At 42.3% G+C, this 12439-nt stretch overlaps 1 protein-coding gene across 1 annotated transcript; it reads right to left on the minus strand.

Annotated features, from left to right (window-relative positions):
• Positions 1-3026: 3026 nt before the first annotated feature.
• LOC118552709 (kelch repeat and BTB domain-containing protein 6) lies at positions 3027-7719 on the minus strand. Its single transcript, XM_036119327.2, has one exon. It carries the CDS (start codon positions 7385-7387, stop codon positions 5318-5320), a length of 2070 nt encoding a protein of 689 aa, XP_035975220.1. The 5' UTR covers positions 7388-7719; the 3' UTR covers positions 3027-5317.
• Positions 7720-12439: the final 4720 nt, after the last annotated feature.

Raw genomic sequence — 12439 nt, forward strand, 5'->3', positions numbered from 1 at the left:
TCTTTGGGCTCAGAGGAGATTTAGAAATGAAACAGAAAATGGAGTCTTACAATCTTGATTAACGTAGGGATAGAAACACAACCACCAGCTGGCGGATTACTCGTCACTTGCTGGTAGAGGTTGGGGTTCTATATAAAAATAAGGGTGGTTTGTGTTTTTAAAATAAAAACGAGTATTTTTAATGATAATGATAAAAGCTGTATTCCAAACTTGACAGAAGCGATTATTCACAACATTCTCTGGCAGCTGTTTTTGAAGTGTGCACAGACACGAGAGTGACCCTCTGTGCGTACCCTGAATAAACTCTGATGAACTGGAAGTCAGGACAAGAATCCAGCAAGAAATGGAGTTTTGCATCTACGATTGTGGCTAATAGTCTGGGCTTCAACAGAGGGGGAGACCAGTAGATTTACAGTCACACAGCACTGCAGGGATGATCCAGGCACAGAAAATGCTAGAATGTTGCTAAATAGCTGAGCTTGCTCTAAGAAACTTCCAGTTTTCATCATTACTCTGTAATTCTGTTAGCTTTTTTTTTTTTAACAGAAGTAACATTTGCTGTTTAAGATAATTAATACTGCCATTGATTATACAGAGCCATTTGTCAGTGCTCTTTTCTTTCTTTTCAGAAGTGGAAACGTTCCATGATAGAATGCCAAGACTAGACTTTGGCTCATGATCTAGGGTTCCAGTACACATTTAGTCTATGAAGCTTTATTTAATCAAAACAAGATGAAGCGCCTTTCCTTGCCTTTTCTGTGCAGAGTGGCAGCGAGGGCCCAGGGAGCTCCCCCACGGCTTCCTGGGGATGGAGAGCCCGGCCCATGCTATGTGGATTGCAGTCACCCCCGGGGTGGTGTTACCACTTTGGCTGCCACATGATAACATCTGGCCCGACAGATGGTGTGGTAGAGATTGCTATTTAACCTAATAGCCTTTCTCAACCCCATTCTGTAATAAGAAGGAACCCCTGAATATTAATTCGATACATATTGTCCTAGAAGAAAGACTACCTACCTCTTCCAGGCACCCTTCAAGTCAGGTGTGGCTACGTGGTTAAGACCTGGAAGCGATGTGTACAACGTCTCTTACAGGGGGGGTCATGCTCTCTCCCTCCCCTTCCTCTCTTCCTGATGGCTGGGATACCGACACAGCTATGAACCAGTGTGGGCCGTGTGGACCAGGACGACACCCTAAGGATAGCAGAATGGGAAAACGGAAAAGCCTGGGTCTCAGGGGACTTTCTAGATGAGGGGCAGCATAACAGATTGGACTTTTATGTGAGAAACTGCTTGTTTAAATAACCACTAGGTCTCTATTACTTACAACCAGACCTATATTCCAGCCAGTATACAAAGTGAGAGAAAACATGAGCTCATGATGTCTTCTGAAGACACAGACTCTAGATCAGGCTGTGCCCTGCAGTAAGTTCCATTGCTGGATTTTTCTGTTACAATAGCTACCCCCCCCCCAAAAAAAATCTACTTGATTTTCTTAAGACCATCTAAGTTAAGGTGATATTACTTAAAATTTAGAGTCCTGGCTCTTCCTTTCTTTAAGGCACAGACAGTTCTGTTTGGAAGAAATATTTTGCCTGACATTTACATTAAGTCCTGTTTAGCTCATTTTCCTAGAATTAACAAATAGTTTGCCCCCAAATAATATTTGATTGAGGTACGGTGTTTCTCAGCAGCAATTTTAACTTTGGAGGTGAGAACGTACAAGGCTGACTGACTCCATTAGGTGACTCCCCAGACGAGGCTGTTTTAGGAGAAAATAGGTCTCCCATATAGATGGAATGTTATTACAACAATATCCATTCCCTACTCTGTGCCTTGCTTGGACCATGCTGAATCCTCAAGGTTACACATGTAAGGAATGGAACTTTGATGAAACAGATCTGGGTGACAAATGGCTCAGAGTCAAGGAGGAGGTCCTTTTTCCTGTTTTGCACAAAACCTATTGCCCCCATTGTACTCTGAGCCACAGCAGCTTCTGTGAACACTATCTTTTGCTTTTTTTTATTATTATAATTTTAAAAGTCAGTTGGATTCAAATCATATTGAATGCTGTTGTTGGTTTTAAAAATAACATTCTCTTACGTTTCTACTGATGGTCACACTTTCTATAAGTGATTTTGCTTTCTAATACTTCCCTGCTTTATCGTATTTGGTATAATGAATATCCTCTTAAAGTTAGAGTGATGAAAAGGGTCTTGAAGTTTCTAAGCAGATATGGGAAGGAGACACTGTCACATGTGCTCTTACCTTAGGTCTGATGAACACAAGTGTCATATTACCTTGACATAAAATTACAACAAATTTGCCTTTTTAAGAATGGACCAAAGGGCGTGCCTGGGTGGCTCAGTCATTTAAGCGGCTGCCTTCAGCCCAGATCATAATCCCATAGCCTTAAACAACTAAAAGAATGTTTGCCTGGAACCGAACACCACGTCAGGCTCCCTGCTCGGCGGCAAGTCTCAAGTCGGCCTGCTTCTCCCTCTCCCTCTGCCCCTCCCCACCCTGTGCTCTAATAAATAAAATCTGGAAGAAAAAAAAAAAAGAACGGATCAAAAGCTTTCCCCAGATTCTCAAAATATCAGGTACAAAAAACTTTTAAAATCTCTGCTCAACTAAAAGCAATGAAAAGAGCTAGTATAATTTAATTTCTTTCTTTAATACAGATAAGCCAGTTGTGAAATTAATTTCTAGTTTATCCTTCTGGAAGCCCTAATGACACTCCTTGTTTGAACTTAGAAGAACCTGCAAAAATCTGGGTTACGCTTTTCAGACTACAGGAACAGATACAAAAGATAATTAAGGTCATTCTAAATCTTACAAAGAGTAGTCTTGCAAAGAGAGTGTTATATTGAGCATTTGCTAAAAGATGGGCTGATTAATTGTAAAACTGAGACGAAGCTGCTTTCCTGTCAAGAAAGGCTTTTAACCCTGCTGCTTGTGTCACTCGCTGCACAAGCAAGGCTTTTACACATTTAGCAGAGACACTGAATTAAAAAGCCAGGAAGCTTAGGTTCTAATACCAGTTTTATTTGCAACTAATCACATACAAATCACTTATCTATAAAATAATGATTAACATCGATTCTCTAATTCACAAATATATCACGAAACCAAAATTCTTCCCAAGAAAACTTCTTTGTAAACCAAGATATTACTACTTAGCTTTTCCCTAACTCAAAGGTTGAGAATGACAAATTAGAGAGGTTTGTCATTTATCAGTCGTTTGCATACCTTAATTCTGCAGATAGACAATCTCGTTCAGATCAGCACTGTCCTATTTCAACCTTACAAAACCAAAGCTACCCACAAGAAGTTACTGGTGAAGAAAAAATTGGCCAAATACACTACTGAGACACAGCTTTGTGTTAAGTACAGTGCTTATAACAACCCTGCTGTTAAATAGAACAAAATGTAGCCTTAAACAACTAAAAGCATGTTTGCCCTTTTGAAGGAACACGTAGTGTTGGGACAAGCATCTTAGTTCACGAAAAATGTTAAAGAGGAATGTTCTGTAGTATCTTCAGATGGCCAATCAAAATGGCTGAGACAACTTTTTTGTTGTTTGTTTTTTTTAACCTTTTGTGTCTCCCTCTCTCCGTATTCATCCTATGGTATTTCATTAAAAAAATTCAGTTTCCCACCTGAGAACACAATCCTCTGTACTCAGCCAAGGTGTAAGAAATGTTAGCATTCTACCACTAGAGCATAAACATAGAAGAGTAGAATTAGCATGTTACTGAATGAAGATTCAGGAAGAAAATTCTAACTGGGTATAGGAAAAAACGTATACACCATAAGCATCAGGTCATTTTTCACGGGTACGCAGCATGACAACCATAGCAAGTAAACCCTCAAGAGGTAAGCACTTGTATTTAGCAATGTCAGTTTTGTACGATGTAGTCTCTGTTTCTGAACTCTCCCTTACATAGTGTGACAGAAACAAAGACTGGAGCATGGTTCACAGAGAAACACAGAACAAATACAAATACCCTAATAAAATAACCATGTATACCACTGCTTAGGGAAATATTTTAGACGAAATATACTTTCACTACTGGCCCCAAATGCCATCATTCACTTATGTTATTTAACTGTAAACTTTTAATACAAAAATACCTTTAAGCTGATAATAACATTTAGTGACTTACAAAACTGACAATATTTCAATGCTACACAAAACAGTTCTATACACAACTTAAAGTTTTAAAGTTCTTTGCTGGCACTTGATTTTATAGTTGATAGACACAATATCTACTGATCTCAATAAAATACTGTTCTTAGCTTACACATATTTTCAAAACGAATATTATCTCATTAAACAGCAAAGAATAATCACATTTTGCTGACAAATCTAAGATGAACACCAAAACTGTACAGCCAAAGTATTTTAAGAATCACATAAACTTTTTAAGACAATGGATACAAATTTACACAATCGTGTCCAGTGAAAAAGAGGATGATTCCTCTGATTCTGTGAAGCATATATCAAGTATAGATCAAAAATGTGAACCTACAAAGCAAGTTAGTTTAGTGTTTTTTTTTTTTAAGGTTTTTCGATGACTGGTGACACTACTAGAACAGATGGAAAATTGGTCACTGTTTGCAAATACACATTTTACATTACAAATTTAAAACTGAAATTTTTTTTAAACAGTAGAATCCTGTTTTTGTTTGTTTTTTTCTTTTAGTGAGCTTACAGCCATTTTGTACATCATTACAAATGAAATCACCAGTCACATTAAACATATGCATTTTTTTTTCTTCACAAAAGGGGAGGTAACTAAACTAAAACCTGGCAAACCATATTTAAATTAGAACACATTTTGTAATAACCCACTAGTTTAAAATTTTGGAAACCTACTACCCTGTTCTGAAGGAAAAGATAGACTTTCAAAACCCTACCTGGTAATTCCTATCCAATCAGTTTTCTATTTTAAAAATCAAAATTCAAGTCACAGTACTTGTGGCACAAAACAGAATATAAGATTTAATAACAGAAGACTAAATTAGTGTAATCAAACAGAAACATACCCAACAATCAAATCAATACTGGACTTTTAGAACAGTAAATTATTAAATAGGTTGATTTCTTTGAGTGTATAAATTCCCTAACATTAAATTATGTTAGTGTTTCAAACAATACCCTTTCTAAACCAAACCTGAAATTATATCAACCTGTTGTTTTTTTTTCCCCCCCAGCAAAGAGAAAGGGTATCTCTTTAAGACACTTTCCAAAGCAGTAAAAACACCTTAGTGTTTCAACCTATCTACAACAAATTCTGCTGATCCTGTGCATTTCACTGAGGTGCCACCTGAACCCACAAATCATCATCAGATAAAGAACTTGAACTTCCTGACTCAGAGTCCAGCTCACTGAATCCACCTAAATCCCATTCGGTGCTAGATTCACTCGGCACATCTTCTTCCTCAGTGAGGAAACTGTGACCAGGTTCAAGGCAGGAAGGATAAACACGAGCTGAGAGGCAAAAGAAGTTAGAATCAAACTGGAAGAGGCCTAAGGTGGTACCTATGTTAATCCACTGGTCTCCCCTAGTGTCATACTCATACACCGTCACCCGGTTCTTCTTCCACTGCGGGGTGCGTGAGGTGATCAGCAACAGTTTTTGGCCGTGATTGATAATGCGGTAGTTGTTGGTCTCCGACACCAATGGGATATTATTAATCTGCCTCCATTCTCCTCTGACTGGATTGTAGACCTTCATGACTGGGATGTCGCAGATGCAGTAGATCTCATCATTGAAGACACAGGCTTCCTGAAAGTCATTGCGCTTGAGAGAAACACACTTGAGCCACATGTTGTGGCTCGGATCATAGCAGAACATGCGCTTACTATTGAGGGCATAGAGATAGTTCTGAATTACCATCAGATCGAAGGATATGAAGGAATGGGGTAGCGGGGCCACCAGTGCCCACTGGTTTCTCTGGACACTGTAGCATTCTACCTCCTTCAGTTTCACGCCGGTAATCGGGTCTCGCCCACCCAAAATGTAGATGTAGCCGTTGAGGTAGGCCACATCCATGCCCTCCCGACACAGCAGGCGGTCGGCAAGCTGCTGCCAACTATTCTGGGCTGGCTTGTACACCCACAGGTCCTTCCTGGGCTGAGCGGCCAAGTAGATGTCGTGGTCTGGAGAGACACAGACAGCTAAGGTGGTGACAGTCCTCGTGTGAGCCAGGCAGGTCAGAGGCGACGGCACTTTGTAAATATCGCCCGTGTACGGGTCACAGCACAGGAAGGGATCTCTGGGATGGCCAAAGAAGATCACCATCTTCTTAGCGCACACGCCCAGCCGCTGGGGGGGATTCTCCGCTGTGGGCACCACAGAGGCGCTGCTGCTGCCGCCGCCGCCGCTGCTCGTGCTGCAGGTGCTGCTGGCGCCGCCGCTGCCGCTGCTGGTCTCTGGCTTCGGCACCAGGGACTTGCACAACTTGTCACCGTAGCGCATCTGCAGGGCCCCTTCAATAAGGTCCAGACAGTACTTCTTCACGATGGTGTTGGTCAGCAGCCCTTCCAGGTAATCCTTATTTTCATCGGTGAAGTGCGTCCAGCGGACACACTTGAAGACTTCCGCAGCGCTGGGGCCCCGCTCCTTGGGAGCCGCCTCCAACCACTGCACCGCCACATGACACACGGTCTGCTCCAGCTCTATGTTGAGACTATCCAGGCGCAGGATGGACAGCAACTGGGCGAGGGTCAGATCTGCCAGAGTCTCTTCCCGAATCGAGCCCATCTGGCTGAGCTGCTTGAAATTGTGGGCTATAAAGGACTGGGCCTGCGATCGCAGCTTGCGGTGGCCGAAGGCGTCGGCGAACTTGAAGATGGCGGTGCAGTTGGCCAGGTCAAGGCGGCGGGCTAGGAAGGAGGCACAGGCTTCCCGGACGTACTCGAGCTGTAACATGTCAGAGGCCGCGTAAAGGCGCTCCACGTTGGCTTCACTCAAGGACACTCGACCGGTGTAGCAGTAGTCGACCAGCACCTCGAAGGACTCGGCATCCACATCATGCATGGTCACATTCGCCTGGTGGCTCTCGTACATGCCACCGGTGAACATGCTCTTGAAGTAGGGACACGCGGCAGCCAGCACGTTCCGGTTGCAGGGGAAGAGGCGGCCGGTGCCAGGCCCGCTACCAGGCGTCACCACCTCGATGGTCACATCACATAACAGCCGCGCGTCGTAGAAGGACTTCAGCTGTGCCAGGAGGGCTGCAGAATGAGCCGTGTCCTTCAGCTCCTCCGGGCCCGTGAAAAAAGCCGAAACCGTGGGCTTGTGGATCCTCTTGGGCCGCTTGCCGCCGCGGGGACTGGCCAGGCGGCGAGAGCGCGGAGCTTCTTCCCGGGACTGCATGGTGGAGATGGCGGCGGGGTACGAGGGCGAGAATGGGTGCAAGGACCGGGCTCTGGCTCCTCCTCGCCCTCTTCTCGCTGGCGCTAGATCGCGGTGTCTCCGGAGAGACTGCAGCACGGGTCCATTTACCTAATTCAGCCCTATGCCGCAGTGCCGCCTCCCTTTATCACGTAGCCAGTGCCTGACTCACCCTCTTCCAGTTCCGCGCCCTTTCTCCGCCTCAGCTCGCCTTACAGAACCCGCTGGACGGAACCGAGAGAGCCGCCACTGCCGCGCTGGCAATACCGGTAGGCGTCCAAGAGAACTACGGCTCCCAGGCTGCCTTTCGCGCCTCGAGGCATGCCGGGGCCCTCCAGACTCAAGGGGATAGGCGGATGGACAGAAGCCGCTATGCATGTTGGGAGTAGTAGTTCCGATAATATCGCGAGATTTATCGGCCGTTCATTGTTTCAGCTGACGGAATTAGAAATCGCTAATTTTCTTTCGTTCGGATTTATGGTTTAGAACTTTGGATTTGGAATCCAGATTGGTCGCCCGTTCTGTGTTTGTCGACTGTTTGGCTTCGCTCTCAGAACGGTTTTCAGAAACGCGAATAACGATAATATGTCACAGTGGTGTGTGACGACGACACGAATTGCGTAGGTTAAAAAGGATGCTCTGAATAAATATTTGCGGATTAGATTAATAAAGTACTTACGCAGTACCTGTAATGTAAAGGTTGGATAAATTCTAGCTTTTCTTCTACCATTTATGAAAAATCAAGCACCCACTCTTGAGCTTATGAGTCTGTAGGAAAAAATTCAAAGCCCTGCAGGTTTCTGCAGAGATTCCACCCCTTCCTCGCCCCCGCCTTTTTGTAATAGATTTTTTTCTTTTTTCAAATATTAGTTTCAGATGTACGATATAATAATTCAGTAATTCTATATATTGCCTGGTGTTCATTACGTGTACTCTTAATGCCCTTTACCTCTTTCACCCATCTCCCCCATCCTCCTCCCCTGGCAACCACCAGTTTGTACTCTATATTTAAATGTTTGTTGTTGTTTGTCTCTTTTCTTTATTTGTTAATAATTGATTTTATTTTTAAGATCAAGTTTTAGGTGCTCCAAAATTGAGCAGAATTTTATAGGGAGCCTGCATATACTCCATCTTCTTATAGTTTCTCCTATTACTAACACCTTGCATTAGTGTTTGTGTTTGCTACAAGTGATGAACTTCCTCTGGTACGTTATTATGAATTAAGGTGGATCGTTGATATTAGATTTCACTCTTTGTGTTGTCCAGTTCTATGGGTACTGAAAAAGGTATAATGTCAGTATCCACCATTACAATAACATAGAGAATAGTTTCACTGCTCTAAAAATGCTGTGTTCAATCTATTTATGCCTCCTTCTTCCTGCCTTCCAACCCCCAGAAACCACTGATTTTCTTGCTGTCTAGGTAGTTTTAACTTTTCCAGAATGTCATATAGTTGGAATCGTACAATGTGTAGCCTTTTAAAATATCTTCTTTCACTTACCAATTTTCATTTCAGGTTCCTCCATGTCTTTTCGTTGTTAAAAGCTCATTTCTTTTATCATTGAATACTATTCCATTGTATGGATTTACCACAGTTTACTGATCCGTCATCTACTCTATGACATTTCATTTGCTTTGAATTTTTGCAATTGTGAATAAAGCTGCTATAAACACTCTTGTGCTGGTTTTTGTGTGGACATAAGTTTTTAACTCATTTCAGTAAATACCAAGGAGAGCGATTGCTGGGTCCTAGGGTTAAGATCATGTTTAGCTTTGTAAGGAATTGCCAAAATATTTTCCAAAGTGGTGGCTCTACAGTTTCTGCATTCCCATCAGCAACTAATGCACATTCCTGTTGTTCCACATTCTTCCTAGCATTTGGTGTTGTCAGTGTTTTGAATTTTTGACCTTACAGATTTTAAACTTGCCTCTGGAAAAATTCTGAAGTATATGATAGTATTTTAAACATTGAGCAGTATCGGCAGGGCTGTTAAATTTCGATCTCAGAGAGCAGTATATATGGATTCTGTCAAATTATGTAAATCAGGAATATGAATAGATGCTTTGGTGGTCTCACAAAGTCAATATTTCATGTTCAGAAAGCAGTGCAGAAGTATTTCCATTAACCCCTTAATGTAAATGCTTACAACTAGTCCAATATACCTCCTTACACTCCCACCCCCAAATCAGTAGAAGCATATGGAATTCGAGTTATTCAGGATAATTTTAAATAAAAATAGTTCAACAAAGAGACTTTGTTCTACCCAGGATCCTTATAGCTCAGCATCATACCTACTCAAACAACCCTTGAATTAATCTAGTCTATGCTTTATCAAAATGTTATATATTTGTATTTATCAATATTGTTTCAGTATACAACCCTCAAAATAAATTGTGTGCAGTCACTGTTTTAACTTCTTCATATATGCCCTTAACAGCATTATTTGCTTTCAGTTGCTTTTCACAAAATGCAAAGTATTAGACACTGTGCTCTCAGGCCTACAGTAGCATCGTTCAAATAGAATTTTCTGTGATGATGAAAATGTTCTGTATCTACAAGCCAAAGAGAGAAGCCTAGAACAGATCCTTCCCTTACAGCCTTCAGAAGGAACTAACCCTGCTGACATCTTGATCTTGGACTTAGAAAGTAGGAGCTGATAAATTTCTTTTGTTTAAGCCACCCGGTCTCAGCTACATAACAAAGTACCATGTCAGCCTTAGAAAACTAACACAAACATCTTTTATTTTCCCACTAACCTCCTTTGGAGTGCATAAACCATACCTGCAGTGGGACCAGATAATCTACCACATTACTTGCCTTCGTCTACATCTTTTCCACCTCACTACTACCTCTCACTACACAGCATGGCTTAGTGCTTTGTTCCACTGGCCCACTCATCTTTCTGGGAAGAGATTTACTTCCCAGTAGGAATATCAGAACATTTTGTCCGCCCCCCCTCAAATGCCTCACCCTTGAAGCCCCTGACTCTGTTCCTATGTACCTTTGCATTTTTATGACTCATTGATCACCAGATTTTTTTTCTCCTATAAAAACCCCCAAATATTTAAGTACAAACTGTTAACTATAATACCTGACTCCCTTTGGGCGGCTCACTCATCTGACATAGGCCAAGTCTGGGAGGCCAAACCTCTGGAAGTAGAAATACATCTTTCCATGCCACTCCTAAGATTACCAGGACATACTTAAAACTAGAAGCTCTCCAAAATTTTCACCCTATGATTCAAGGCTTTGTTGACACATCTTGTAATAATCCAATCCCCCCAGTAAAGAATCCTAATGGTAAGGGATACTGACTGGTTTAACACTTGTGAGCAATAAACTAGCTAAACCCAGGTTCCTCTAGTTCCTAACCCCAATGCCTTCTGGCCTATATGCAATCCAACACCACTCGCTTCACAGTTATCAACTTATGTTCTGCTTTTTTTCCCCTCCCCACTATACCCCTTCACCCGGATTCAAATATCTTTTTGGCCATCACATGGAAAAAAATCAGCAATACACACGGACTGCCATGCCTCGGGGGTTTCTTGAGGCCAGTAATTATTTCTCTAGGACTCTCTGCAAACCTGAGAAATTTAACCTTTCCCTGTAATTCTCTCCTTATCCATCATGCAGATGACTGTCTTCTCTGCTCACCTGATTTTAACAACTTGTTTATTACAAGCTTTTGTCCACAACAGACATAAGGTTTCTAAAAACACAATGCAATTATTCAGCCCCCTCAAGAGCATTAGCTAGGACACGCTACCTCCCGTGAAGGGACGACTCTGTCCCCTGAATTTATTAACACCATCATTAATTCCCCTTTCCCTGAGACCAAAAGGCAACTCTGAGGATTTCTGGGATTAGTTGGCTAATTGCTAGAACCAGACCCCTAGCTTTTTCACTTTTGCCTCTCCCTTGCATGCCAGGACTAAGAAAATAACACCATTCTCCCTAATTGGGACTCTCCTTCCACGTCTGCATTTCAAAACCTGAAAACCTCCCTATCTGTTTCTCCCACTTTTAGACTCTCCAATTGCTCATCACCCTTTTCCCTTCTTTTACAACAAAACAAGGACATTCATATCCTTGTTTTCAGGATGGTGAGAAGCTTTTCTTTGCAAACAGGCCACCACCACAACTGTAGCTAAGCTGCTACCAGAAAGAATTTTCCCCACTCTGGAATCCCTTTGTTCCTCTCTAGTGATAGAGAAATTCACTTCAATGGTAAGGTTATTCAGGATATTGGACAAGTACCCACACTGCTACAAAAATTTCACTATTCTCTACCTCCCTCAATCCTCTGGGAAAAACAAAACAAAGCAAAACAAATACAGTGATACTCCTAAATTCAAACAAATTTGTTTTTTTATTAATTCATTTGTTTGAAGGCACCCTTAATTTGACCAATCCAACACCTATCCTTAAATACTGCTAACGTCTTATTAAATACACTCATTTATCATCAACAGGTCAGGTTTCCTTTCTCACCACAGTCCTTACATGATCTGCAAATTGGAGATTTCATCTTCTGCAAAGACACCACCGAAAGCCCAATCTTGATTCCAAGTGGAAGGGATCTAACACGGTGTCTTACACGCCGATACTGTGACAAAACTACAAGGGGTGTAACACGTCCTTTATATCTCACAATTAAAAAATGCAAGACAAGTCTGGTTTCACATATAAGGAGCTTGGAATTCACCACTCTGCCTAACAACAAGTAAAAAGCTGAACAGGCTGAAAATCAACACCTCTTCTTGGATTCATAAGCGAGAGGAAAACACAGGGCAAAGAGCTGCTCACGACTGAAGGGACAGGCGAACACAAGGAGTCGTGGCTTACCGGAGCAGACACCCAGGAGCTGAAACTGCAGCCGGAACCAGTGCCGAGGTGGACAAACCTGAAATATGATTGAGGAATTGCTGAGGGTTCAGTGTGGGTCACTCTAGAGTCAACAACTCCAGAGGACCCAGTCATGGGCGGGGGTTGGGCGGTGGGCACAATATTGTGAGATTTACCTCCAGGAC

The sequence above is a fragment of the Halichoerus grypus genome, chromosome 4 (genome assembly GCF_964656455.1).
Source record: "Halichoerus grypus chromosome 4, mHalGry1.hap1.1, whole genome shotgun sequence".
NCBI lineage: Eukaryota > Metazoa > Chordata > Mammalia > Carnivora > Phocidae > Halichoerus > Halichoerus grypus.